The sequence below is a fragment of the Colobus angolensis genome, unplaced genomic scaffold, assembly GCF_000951035.1.
Source record: "Colobus angolensis palliatus isolate OR3802 unplaced genomic scaffold, Cang.pa_1.0 Scaffold32, whole genome shotgun sequence".
NCBI lineage: Eukaryota > Metazoa > Chordata > Mammalia > Primates > Cercopithecidae > Colobus > Colobus angolensis.
In genome coordinates, this window is record NW_012116488.1 from 163714 (window position 1) to 176673 (window position 12960).

The window sequence follows — 12960 nt, forward strand, 5'->3', positions numbered from 1 at the left end:
ACTCACTCTTTCCTTACATCCTCACCAACTCCACATAGATCCATCTTTATATAATTTTTGCCAACTTCTTCACTGTTTCATGTTTTGCTTCATTTAGGTTTTTTTTTTTTTTTTGGAACTGCAAGTATGGAGACTTCATTCTTTTTTGTTTTTCTTTTTTTTTTTTTTTTGAGATACAGGGTCTTGTTCTGCCTCCCGAGCAGCTGGGAGCCTACAGTGGCACACCACCCTGGCTAATTTTTATTTTTTGCAGAGATAGGGTCTCACCATGCTGTCCAGACTAGTCTTGAACTCCTGGCCTTAAGTGATCCTCCTGCCTTGCCCTCCTGAAGTGTTGGGATTACAATGGTGAACCACTGTGCCTGGCCCACTTTTCAATTTCAAAAATAGCTTCCTCATTACTTTCAAGCATCTCTTCATAGATTCTGGTTGGTAAACATTTGCATGTTATAAATATTACAACTATTTTCTTCCAGACTGTCGTTTAACATTTTTATGTCTTTGATTGCACAGAAATGTTTAAAAACTCTGCAGTTAGATTTGTCAGGCTTTTCCTTCAAGGATTTTGTTTGGCCTACGAAAGGCATTTATCATTTCCAGATCCTAAATATCCTCTCATATACTCTCTCAGTGCTTACATGGTTTGGGTTTAATGTTTTCTGTGTGTGCGTTTTTTTGAGAGATGGAGCCGTACTCTACCAGCTTCTAACTATACAGCCAATCACCCCGATACCACTTATTGAAAGGTCTGCTTCTCACTACTCTGAAATGCCATGCTCAACACAAATTAAGTCCCCACATTTATGCGCAGGGCAGTTTCCAGGCTACTTGTCCAGGCAGTGGTGTCTTTGCCACCTTCTGCCACAGGGCCACACGGTTTTAGTTGTGGGATCCGGTGTGGACAAGCCAGGCCTTGCTCTTGTTTTCCAAAGTTGTTGCATGGTTCCTTTTCCAAGTAAACATTTTAAAACATCTGTATTTTTTCAAATTATACTTTAATGAATATTAGCAATATCTTGTTTACTTCTGCATGCTTTTGAACTCTGAACAAAGCCACATGGCATGAATAATTGTGTCACCTTTTTGCCTCTTTCACTCAGGAAGAGGTCTGAGACTCACGCTCACGGCTGCATGCAACAGGCATCCACACAACCACACTCCCAAATCCGAGGCAAGTCTGCTGTTTGACTGCATGCAACAGGCATCCACACAACCACACTCCCAAATCCGAGGCAAGTCTACTGTTTGACAGAAAAATGCAATGTGAACTGATCCACAGCTGTATGGTGTCCATCTTCACCCTGCAGCTGGAATATTCACTAATACACAGCTGTATGTGTCCGTCTTCGCCCCACAGGTGGAATATTCCTGTGCTCACCCCTGCACATGTTCACAGCGCCACCGCTGACTTTGGTTGTTTTATCTTCACCCTGCGGTTGGAATGTTCCAGTGCTTACCCCTGCGCGTGTTCACAGTGCTACCGCTGACTTTGGTTGTTTTATCTTCACCCTGTGGTTGGAATATTCCTGTGCTCACCCCTGCGCGTGTTCACAGTGCTACCGCTGACTTTGGTTGTTTTCAACCCACTCTGACAATGTCTCTCTTTTAACTGGAACACTTAGTCCACTTTCATTGACTGAATTAAATGACGTGCCGGCGATTCTATCTGCCACCGTGTCTCTTTCTGTTCTTCTGCTGTAAACAGTGAGGGCAGGCAAACTCATCTAAGTCCAAAGTTGACAAGCAACTCTATCTTTTTCTTTTTTTTTTTGAGTCAAGGTCTGGCTCTGTCGCCCAGGCTGGAGTGCAGTGGTGCAATCTTAGCTCACTGCAGTTTCTGCCTCACAGGCTCAAGTCATCTTCCTGCCTCAGCCTCCCAAGTAGCTGGGACTAAAGGTACATGCCACCATGCCTGGCTAACCTTTTGTATTTTTCTGTAGAGATGGGGTTTTGGCATGTTGCCAGGCTGGGCTCAAGCATTCCTCCCACCTTGACCTCCCAAAGCACTGGGATTACAGGTGTGAGCCACCATGGCCCACCCCCTTCCTCTTCTCAGAGGAACTTAGAACACCTCAGTTCCACTCACAAGCACCATCTTGAGTTTATGCCATTGCAGGTACATATATTGATTGCATCCTTGTTTTTCTGTGCGTGAGTGACATCCAGTGACTGTCAGTTTCAGTTAACTCACGCACTTCCTGCTACCTCTCATGCTTTATCCACTTCAGACCTTCTGTGGTACTTTCATGATGCTTTAAGATCATTTCTTCAGAACTGAGGTGAGAGTGTGCTGGGGGCAAATTCTCTTTTTTATCATTTAAAAACTTTATTTATTTAGCCTTCTTCGTAGAAACCATTTTTGCTGGGCCTAATATTCAAGGCTGAGCATGGCTTCCCCTGAGAATAGGCATGCTACTGCTCTACTGTGACGAGCTCCCGTGGCTCCTTTGAAGGTTCTGTCTTCCCGCTCGAATTCCTTCTTGGGTTTTTGTCTCTGGCATTCTGCAATTTCACTATTACGCTTCTCGGTACATAATCTTTTAAAGCCTACAGGCTAAATGACTGCCTGTGAGAGCTATCCTCCAAGATGGCATCCGATGATTCTCACCTCCTGGTATTCACGTCCTTGTGTCATTCCTTCTCACATTAATAGGATCACCAGTGTATCCAAAAAGGACACTGTAGAAATAGGGGAGTGTGACTTCCAAGGGTAAGTCATGGAAGTCACTGCGGCTTCCAGCTCACTCTCTCTCCAAGCATTCACTCTGGGGGAAGCCAGCCACCATACTGAGGATACTGAAGCTGTCCTATGGGGAGATGCACGTAGTGAGGAGCTGAGCCTCCTGCCAGCCCCTATCATGGACTCGCCAGTCACGTGAGTGAGCTGCCGTGGAAGCAGTCTCCAGCCTTCCTCAAACTTTGAGATGACTGAAGTGTTGGCTGCTCTCTCAACTATAAGCTCCCAAGAGATCTCAAACCAAAGCCACAGCTAAGCAGCTCCCAAATTTCTAACCTACAGAAACTAAGATAAAAATAGTTACTGTTTTAAGTTGCTAAGCTCTGGGGAAATTTGTCACGCAGCAATGGATAACTAATACATGGCCAAAGGCTGGCTATAGTGGCTCATGCCTGTGATCCCAGCTCTTTGGAAGGCCAGGAGTTAGAGATCAGCCTAGGTAACAGAGTGAGACCCTGTCTCTAATCTTTTTTAAAAAGTAAACTAGTAATACATTTCCAGAATCACCATATACATTTAAAATGAAATTTTCAAGATTCATAAAGTCTGTTTTTTTAAAAAAAAACATTGAATTGTTTTTCAGAAGCCTGACACGTTTAAAATGTCAAATCTTGCTGGGCGCAAAGGCTTCATGCCTGTAATCCTAACACTTTGGGACACATGGAAGATCACATGAGCCCAGTTCAAGACCAAACCAGGCAACAGAGTAAGACTCTGTCTCTACAAAAAATTTTTAAAAATTAGCTAGGCGCGCCACTGTGGTCCCAGCTACTTGGGAGGCTGAGGTGGGAGGACAGCTTGAGTCCAGGAGGTCCAGGCTGTAGTGAGCTATTAGAGAAGCAGGAGTCTAGCAGAGCCAGGATAACGTCACTTCATGTTCAACTCCATCTTGAGACTAATAGAGCACATTCCTTGCAGGTCACAACCATGGTCCTAAGATGTTTACCGCTGAGGAAGCAGCTTGGTAATGCCTACAAGGACAAACTCCTATAAAAGGAAGTTCAGATGTCCCAATACCCACCATCATATATGCTTTCAAGATAATTATAGTTATGCTTTAATGCACTTGCACACTAAAATGTCAAATCGTTTTTAAATCAATAGAATAAAAAATCGTTATGCTGTCAGCTCACCCACACCTAGGCACAGCTTAAGTTTAGTCTTTACATAGATAAGACCTCGATTAAAGAAAAACTTAAAGCAGGTCTGTTCCTCTGCTTGCTTGTTGAGGATGCCCTGCTCTGCAATGGAGTGGCTTTCGATAAATAATCTCTTCTCACTGCACTCTGCAGCTCGCCTCAAATTCCTTCCTGCAAGAGATCCAAAAACCCTCTTGGGGTCTGGATGGAGACCCCTTTTCCAGTAACGCTGTGATCATGCCAGTGTACTCCAGCCTGGTGACAGAGCAAGACCCTGTCTCAAAAACACACCCATGAAATCTGCCCATCCAGTATGATAAAATATTTCCATGAGGAGCTCTACATGCTATTCAGTAACATTTTAAAGTGTTCTTCATAAAGGAATTGAAAAATAACAGGTTTATTGCTAAGAACTTCATGGCTCCTGTTGCTCAATTGAATAGTATCCTTTGTTTCCATTCCATTTTCTAGTTGTTTTTGTTGTGTTGAAAAGTTGTGAATGGTGGGCTGGGCGCGGTGGCTCAAGCCTGTAATCCCAGCACTTTGGGAGGCCGAGATGGGTGGATAACGAGGTCAGGAGATCGAGACCCTGGTCTACACGGTGAAACCCCGTCTCTACTAAAAATACAAAAAACTAGCCGGGCGAGGTGGCGGGCGCCTGTAGTCCCAGCTACTCAGGAGGCTGAGGCAGGAGAATGGCGTAAACCCGGGAGGCGGAGCTTGCAGTGAGCTGAGATCCGGCCACTGCACTCCAGCCCGGGCGACACAGCGAGACTCAGTCTCAAAAAAAAAAAACAAAAAAAAAAGAAAAGTTGTGAATGGTGATCACATATCCAAACTCCCTCTTTTATCCATACTCATGTTTCTTAAAATTGGATTTTCCAAGTAGGTAACATATTAGCTGCAAATAGTGATTTTCATCTCTTTAGATATTTATATAACATTTCATTTTCTTGATTTATTGTACGGGCTTCGATTTCCAGAATACTGTTTATTTACTTTTTTGAGACGGCGTGGCGTCTCCCTCTGTCGTCCAGGCTGGAGTGCAGTGGCGGAATCTCGGCTCACTGCAACCTCCAACTCCCGGGTTCAAGCAGTTCTCCTGCCTCAGCCTCCCAAGCAGCTGGGATTACAGGCACCCACCACCATGCCCAGCTCATTTTCGTATTTTTAGTAGAGACAGGGTTTCACCACATTGGCCAGGATGGTCTCCAACTCCTGACCTCAGGTGATCCGTCCGCCTTGGCCTCCCAAAGTGCTGGGATTACAGGCGTGAGCCACCGCGCCTGGCGATTTTTTTAAACGTCACAGTGGTATCATGCATCCATCTGCTTGCAGCTGAAATACTTCCACTGGTGGTCACTGCAAGCTCTTGAGAGCTCCCCTCCGTCAGGCTACAGAGATGTCCATCTCTTCCCACCTTATCCAGAACCTACAGGTTTCCATACTTCTCTGGTTCTTAAGGAAAGATACTGGAATTTATTAGTATTACTTTTCAACATCTATTGAGATAATCACGTGATTTTCCACCTGTTGTTAATGAACTTTATTTATAGATTTCAGAATTCCTTTGTCCTTGGGTGACAATCTTCTTTTATTTACATACAATTTCATTTATTCATATACATTCATTGAGCACCTACTATGTGCCACGCACTGTCCTAAGCACTGGGACAGAGCTGAGCAGAGACACGTGCCTGCTCTCCTGGCAGGTGGAAGTGTGCAGGACCCATCCTTACGGCTATGAAACTCAGCATTTCAGGTGCTGCTGGATTTGATCAGGATTTTTCAATATATGCCCACACATAGACTGGCATATTGCCTTCTCTTTTTCCTTCTCTCCCTCTGTTCTCTTCTGGTACTGGTATTGGGTGATACCAGCTCCATACCAGAAGTGGCTCTGGGCAGGTGAAGCTTCACCAATGAGGATGACTGATTTCTTGTTTGGGAGTGCCCACCTGTAAAGTCATCTGGGCAGTCACAATTTTTAGGGAAGATTCCCTGTCCCCAAACTAAAAACCTGCCAGTCAGCAGAGATGCACCCATGCCCCTTTCCATCCTTGGCCAACAAACTCATTCTTCCACTGCTCGCCTGCCCTCGGAGGCCTCCAGCCTACTCTCTTCTTCTTCCACGGCTCGCCTGCCCTCGGAGGCCTCCAGCCTACTCTCCTCTTCTTCCACGGCTCGCCTGCCCTCGGAGGCCTCAGCCTACTCTCCTGCCTCCCAGCCTTGTCCTCAGCCACCATAACCCACAGCCACCAGTCCCTCTCGTGGAACTACGAACACAGCCTGGCTGCCCCTGCCCAAGAGCCACCAGGTCCCTGTGCCCTTGCAGGATGTGGGTCCCATACACACTCCTCCTGCACCCACATCCCTACCCCTTCAGACACAGTGCCCTGTCCCCAGCCCTGTGCAGGACAGAAGCCTCATACCCCCGGCCCTCCTCTTGAGCAGCCCTCACTAGACAGGTGACCTATGTGTGTTTATAGTCTGGACTGCCTGTCATGAGATGTTTGCCTCCCAAAACCCACTGTGTCTGCTGGTTTGGTCACCCCACTCCCCAGCACTTGACACCGTCATAGGGGTCTTGAAAGGCATTTGGGCCTGAAGGACATGACTGAGAGGGTACAAAGGGACCTCAGTGGGCAGCCCTAGGAACACACGCAGACACGCCTGTGTGCATGGCTCAATGAGCTCCCCACACTGAACTGGCCGCATGACCAGTGCCAGCTGCCAAAGTACGGCCAGTGCCCAGGAGCCCCTGCACCCATTTTGCCACAGCCTAGAGGCATCTCTGAGCCTTCCAAAAGTGGAACCACACAAGTGGGGTTCTGGCTTCCTCTGTCCTCAGAGAACGTCCTGGGGCTCCACAGCTACATCCTATCAATTTCACTGCTGGGCCTGGCACAAGCCTGCAGCTCACTGTCCAGCAACAGAGAGACCAGGAGATGCTTCTGGTTTGAGGAGTCGCAAGCAGAGCCTCTCCCAACATTTTGTTTTGGTCAGCTTTCAGTGACAAATCCCCCTGGCAGCTGACCCACCTGGGTGGGAGGACGCCACCCCTGCTGGGGACCTTGCTTTCCCTCCCGCTTCTTGCCACCTTCAGCCTGGGGTGGGGGGCACTGGGCAGGGCTGAGGGAAGTGTGTTGCCTTGCCTCCTTCCTGGCCTTAGAAGACCTCTCTACAGAGCCCAGCAGAGGCCAGTGGCCCACGGTTGTGGAGGCAAGAGGGATGCAGGTCCACCTTGGTGCTTGTCCAGGGCCATGGGGAAGAGAGCCTCCTGAGTTCAACCATCTGTTTCTCATCCGTCCCCACTCAGCCCTCCCCTGACAGCCTGGAGTTTCCAGGGAGAGCGGCCTCAGGTGGGCTGGGGACAGGAGGGTGGCCTTGGCCAGGGTTTCCTGCTTACCCAGTCCTGAGTCTGCAGTCCCTGCTGCGCGCTGCTCTGGGTACTGGGCTGGCCCCGGGCTGCTGTCGGGCCCAGTGGGGGTCGCCTGTGCTCTTGGGAGAGGTGCGACTCCAGCTTCTTCCCCTGGGGGAACAGCTTCCTGCTGTCCATCTCTAGCCCTAGTAGGCTGCTTGTCCACACCTCCGAGATCTGGGGGAAGGAGCAGCATGAGGTGGGGTGGGGCCCAAGGCCACCCGTGTGCCCACCGATACCTGAGTCCCTGGAGGCAGATGGTGGCAGCGTCAGGGTCTGCTAGGGTCACCTTCCAGTCAATGGTCAGGCATCACCGACCCCTCTGGGGGGACTGGATCCCCTCAGCTCCCGCCGCAGCTCTTCCCACCAGCCCCCCGGACTGTCCTCTCTGCCCCTGCCGACTCCACCCCGGGGGCCTGGTCAGCCTTTGGCAGCCTCCCGCACGGACTCCACGCCTCTACCAGCTCCCTCAAACGGTTCCAGGGGCATCAGTCCTCAGCCAGCACGCCGGGCACGCTCTCAAGGAAAGGCCCAGAGCTCTTGCCACCGCCCTGCTCCCGACCCTGAGACCTCCCCTCTACAAGGCCCAGGCCTCACCCCAGGCCCAGCCCCGAGCCCTTACGTGCCCGCCCTCTCCGAGGGGCTGGGTCTGCGCGGCCGAGGTCCGCGGAGGGACGGGGGAGGAGGAGGCCTCAGGCGGACACAAGCTGGAGGCCGGGGGCACCCAGGGGTTCGGCGGTGGGCGGGGCACACGGGAACGGCGGTCAGAGGTGGGGGGTACGCGGCGTCCGAAGATAGAGGGAGGAGCAGGCCCGCCGCAGATGGAGGGGCCACAGGGGAAGCGGAGGCCTCTACCGCCGCTGGAGAAGGCCCAAGGGGCCGGCACCTCTCTCCGGAACTTCCGCTACGGCCGGCCCCGCCCCGCCGGTTCCGCTTCCGGTCTGCGCTGCGCCTGCGTTCTGGTCTCCATTGTGGGGGGTGGGGGCGGCCTCGGGGTCCCCAGCGCGTAAGCGGGTCAATCGCCGCTCCCGCCCCGCGGGCCCTTCCGGGCGTCGGCCTCCGGGATCTGCCGAAGCACAGACCTGACCTTGGGGTTTGTCGGCCCGATCCCCCTTCGGACCTGCGTCCTTCCCGCGGCGCGATACCGCTTCGGCCCGGGCCACTTCCTCGCGCGGGGTTGCAGGGCTGTGGCGGGGCCGGGCGGACCCAGGACAGGGTGAGTGGGCGGGAGGGAGGCGCTGCTCCGCCGCGTGCCCCCGAGGGGTGGACGGCCGAGAGAATCACACTGCAGGCGGGGCCGGCCCCTCCAGGTTTATTAGTGTTGCATCAGCACCTTAAAATAGTCCACACGGTCACGTACGTGACATTAGAATCCGTTCCCCAAAAAGCTATTTACATTAATCCCGGGTTTCATTTAAAAAAAAAGAAAAACTAGCAACACATACATCCTAGAAACCAAACAATGCACAATGAACCGCATGGGGGTCTGCAGAAACTACAGTGGTGCCTCTGGCCCGCAGGGTCAGACCCCAGAGGTGTCCAGCAAGCCCAGCGCTCAGTCCCCTGCAGGCCGCGCACCCGCAGACGACAGGACGGGTCTCGGGGAGAGGGCGGCTCAGGAACAGGAGTGGGTCTGGCAGCCTGGCCGTCGGAAGAAGTGGCCTGGTCATTTTCATGAGGAATTCATTCCCGGAGGAAGGCGAGAGGCACTCAGGTCTTCCCATCTGGGAATGCGGACCCTGTGGCAAGGCTGCCAGTCCGCTGCGGAGAGACCCCAGCTCTCATCCAGAGGCCCCTCTCCTGCCCCAGCTCTGGCCGAGGCACTGAACCAGGACACCGGCCTGCGTGTCCAGAGACAGTGGCCAAGGGGACTGACATGGAAGAGGAAGGCAGCAGGCCAGATTGCAGGGTGGGACTGGCCCACAACTGGCCTGGGCAAGGGTGGGGTCTGTCTACGTAATAGTGGACAGTGGCCACCAGGTCTGAGGGGCGCCTCTGTGGTGGCTGATGGCTTAACCTTTGAGACTGATGGGGCTGAGCCGAGCTCTACAAAGGGTTGCCTCCTGTCCTGTGAGGCCAGTGCAGGGCCAAGGTCTAGGGGGTGTGCACACCTCACACACACACCCCCCGCCCTTGCCGCACTGGCTGTCAGATGGCTTTGGTTTCTAGTTGTCCTTGGTGGGACGGAGTGCTCCTCCATGCACCCTCAGAACAGCTCTGTGAGGTAGGCAGGGGAAATGCTGCCATCCTGTGTAAGCAGTGGGAAAACCGAGGCACAGAGGGCTGGCACAGCCCAGGTCTTGTCTGCCCAACCTCTCTGGTGCTGGGCATGGTGGGGGCGATGGGCCATGGGGCTCTTGGGTGCAGGGCAGACCCACAGGCCAGCAGCAGGCACAGGGAGTGCCACCAGAACCCCCAGCTGCTGGATGGAGACCCTGCCCATGCTTTCCCCTTGCGTGGGTTAAGGATGGAGCTGTGGAGCCAGACCGGGAGGTGTAGGGTAGGCAGGAGGGCTCCAGAAAAGGGGCTGCCCACAGCCAGGATGCACTAGGCAGCCTGTGGCCCCTTCCTCTAAAACCTACTCCGAGGCCAGAAAGCCACAGCAAGGATGTCTCCGCCTCCATCTCCCTACTGAGTGTGACCTTTGGGGAAGAAACTGCAGGAGCAGGCAGGATGTGGTGACTCACGCCTGTAATCCCAACACTTTGGAAGGCTGAGGTGGGCGGATCACTTGAGGTCAGGAGTTCAAGATCATCCTGGCCAACATGGCAAAACCCTGTCTCTACTAAAAATACAAAAAATTAGCCGGGCATGGTGGTGGGTGCCTGTAATCCCAGCTACTCGGGAGGCTGACGCAGGAGAATTGCTTGAACCCGGGAGGTGGAGGCTGCAGTGAGCTGAGATCATGCCACTGCATTCCAGCCTGGGCAATAGAGCAAGACCCCGTCTCAAAAAAAAAGAAAAGAAACTGGAAAAGCAGAAAAAAGATGCTCTGCGGCCCAGTGCGGGGGCGGCTGGAACGGGAATGGTCAGGGTCCCACCTGTTTTGAGTGCTGCCAGGGTCAGAGGCCATCAGCCCAGGGCCCACACCCTCACCCTAGACCCCTTTCAGGGCAGAGCCTGAAGCCAGGATTCAATGGGAGGCCTTCCTACCCCTCCCTGACCCTGAGGTGTGCCCCAGGATCCTGGTTCCAAGTGAACCTGGAGGCCCTGGTGTGGAGGGGCTCTGCCGCAGCCCTGCACAGCGGCTACCTCTGAGGCCTGAACCCGGGGGCCTGAGGCTGCACCCCAGGTCACATCCTGGCCCCTCGCCACAACAAAAGCACCCTGTTCAGCTACCTGGGGGGTGGCCAGGAAGAGCAGGGAGTCACAAATAAGAAATATGGGCCATCTCTCAGGCCAGGAAGGGTAGAGACCCCTCCAGCCCAGGCTCGAGGCCCACCCTGCCCTGCGTTTACCAGCTTTCTGAGCATAGCCTTATGTAGTGCTCCATCTCATGAAACCAGGCTAAGAGCCCCGCAGTGGCGACCAGGGTCCCTGGGAGGGCCCCAGCTTCCCCAGCTCCTCCTATGGAGACCCCAGAGTACAGGCTTGCTGGGGAGAAGACTGACGGGGCAGGTGTTGAGGTCAGGAAGGCCCCTCTCCTCCTGTGTGGAGGACGTGGAACCCACACACAACACGGGAGCCAGCACGCTCTGAGGACTGTGGCCTCGAGAGCCTCCCAGGCCTGCACAGGGTACCTGGCTGCGCCCACGACTCGAGTGCCGGCCCCTCTGGTCAGGCCATCCCGTTGGAATCTTCATAGGCCACAGTGTTGCAGCAGGTGACACAAACGCACCTGGACGCCTGCCCCACATTCACCAAAACCTGAATCTCAACCCAGATACCCACATGGCTGGCCTCAGACATACCCGCTGGGGTAGAGTGGGAGGAAGCGGCCCCCACCTCAGGCCGACACCAGCAGCATCTCACTGTGTACCAAGCTGGGCTCTGGAACATTTTCTGGGGCCGCCTGGGGCTGTGGAGGCCCCTGTGCTTGCTAAGGTTGGGACAGGGACTACACACAGAAAACTCACCGTGTTTCAAGAACAGCCTAAGAGTGGGGAACGTGTGAGGCGGGGTGGGGCAGGGGCTGAGGAAGTGGGGGCAGGCTGTGCTGGCTCTGCCCAGCCCCAGGGGCACTTCAGAAGACCGACATGTTTGGCAGCTACATTAGAACATGTATTTAAAAGCATTAAAAATATCTGCTGCTATAAAACCTCCGCCGCAGGCAGGAGTTTATTGTGAACCACGAGTGTGCGGTGCTGGGGGCATCTCTCAGGCGGGCAGGACGGCCCCCCAGGCTTAACTCAGGACACCCCCAACAGGACTGCGCGGCCCCATGGCCCCTCGGCCTGAGGCCACTGCGCTCCGCCTGCCCCGGGCTCCCTGAGGAAGCAGAGTCCTGACTTTCCGGAAGAACAGGACACGGAGGCTCTGGGTGGCTCCTGAGGCCAGAGCACGCCTTCTGCGATCCGCAGCTCAGCACCGTCCTTCTGGCCTCCCAGCCCCGGGCCGAACGCTGGGGTTAACAAGCAGAGCAGTTATTCGGCTCCCGGCAGGGGCTCCCCCGTTAGTTTCCAGGTTGTGAGCACATTCATACTTAAGACTGTTTCTCTTTGTGTTTTAAGGGTCTGTCTCTGTAGTAAACTGAAATGTTAACAGAAATGCAGCTGGGCCCCTCCTAGCGTGGGCGGGAGGTGGGCCTCTCGGTGGGTGGGGCTAGAAGGTGGCCTTGGAGTGTCCGAAGATGCAGATGGGGAAGTGCTTCACGTGCGAGGACCACTGCGCGGCCAGCTGGAAAAACTTGACGTCGCTGCACTCCACCCCGTCGATGAGGACTGTGGGAGAGGGCTGCCTCACCGCCTGCCCGCCTGCCCGCCCTGTCCACCTGCCTGCCTGGCCCACCAGGCTGGGTAGCAGCCAGGGATACAGGATGAGAAGGAGCCCCATGCCGGAGGGCACCAACACTTTCCTCAGGGACTCGGGGGCTCCAGGGTCATGCTGGCTCCTGAGGGACGCCGTTCCTGCCCCTGCCCTTCCACACCTCAGAGCCCTGGGGGGTGAGGAGGGCGGCACTTCCCCCAGGGCTGCCTGCAGGTGGGAGGAGCAGACCCCACCGCCTCCTGCCAGGTGCTGCTCGTCCACATCCATCTCCACCTGCTCAGGTGGGGAGAAGACACTGGGAGCCCCCTTAAAACAGAGACCCCTGTGGGGAGACAGGGCCATGTGGACCTGGAGGTCATCTGACCCCTGCTCAAAAAGAGGAAGGCCTCCCAGAGCTCTGTTTCTGAAACAGTTACTTGCAGAGTAACTCTGAAACACTTTTAAATTACAAGTCATTATTTTTAGGCTGGGTGTGGTGGTTCAAGCCTTTGGGAGGCAGAGGCAGGCGGATCACCTGAGGTCAGGAGTTCAAGACCTGCCTGGCCAACACGGGGAAACCTCGTCTCTACTAAAAATACAAAAAATTAGCTGGGCGCAGTGGCATGCACCTGTACTCCCAGCTACTTGGGAGGCTCAGGCAGGAGAACTGCTTGAACCTAGGAGGCGGAGATTGCAGTGAGCCAAGACCGCACCATTGCACTCCAGGCTGGGTAACGAGCAAAACTCCGTCTCAAAAA

At 54.0% G+C, this 12960-nt stretch overlaps 2 protein-coding genes across 2 annotated transcripts in view; both read right to left on the bottom strand.

The window, feature by feature from the left end:
• The window catches only part of TEX22 (testis expressed 22), a 24074-nt gene extending 12879 nt beyond the window's left edge, over nt 1–11195 (bottom strand). The window contains 4 exon segments of the mRNA XM_011951568.1: nt 7286–7474; nt 10451–10753; nt 10755–10820; nt 10822–11195. Coding sequence (XP_011806958.1) covers nt 7286–7474; nt 10451–10753; nt 10755–10820; nt 10822–11154 — 891 coding nt within the window. The 5' untranslated portion in view covers nt 11155–11195.
• A 347-nt stretch (nt 11196–11542) lies between these two features.
• Nucleotides 11543–12960, bottom strand: part of PACS2 (phosphofurin acidic cluster sorting protein 2) — a 45513-nt gene continuing 44095 nt past the window's right edge. The window contains exon 23 of the mRNA XM_011951569.1: nt 11543–12689. Coding sequence (XP_011806959.1) covers nt 12059–12689 — 631 coding nt within the window. The 3' untranslated portion in view covers nt 11543–12058. The remainder of the gene's footprint in view (nt 12690–12960) is intronic.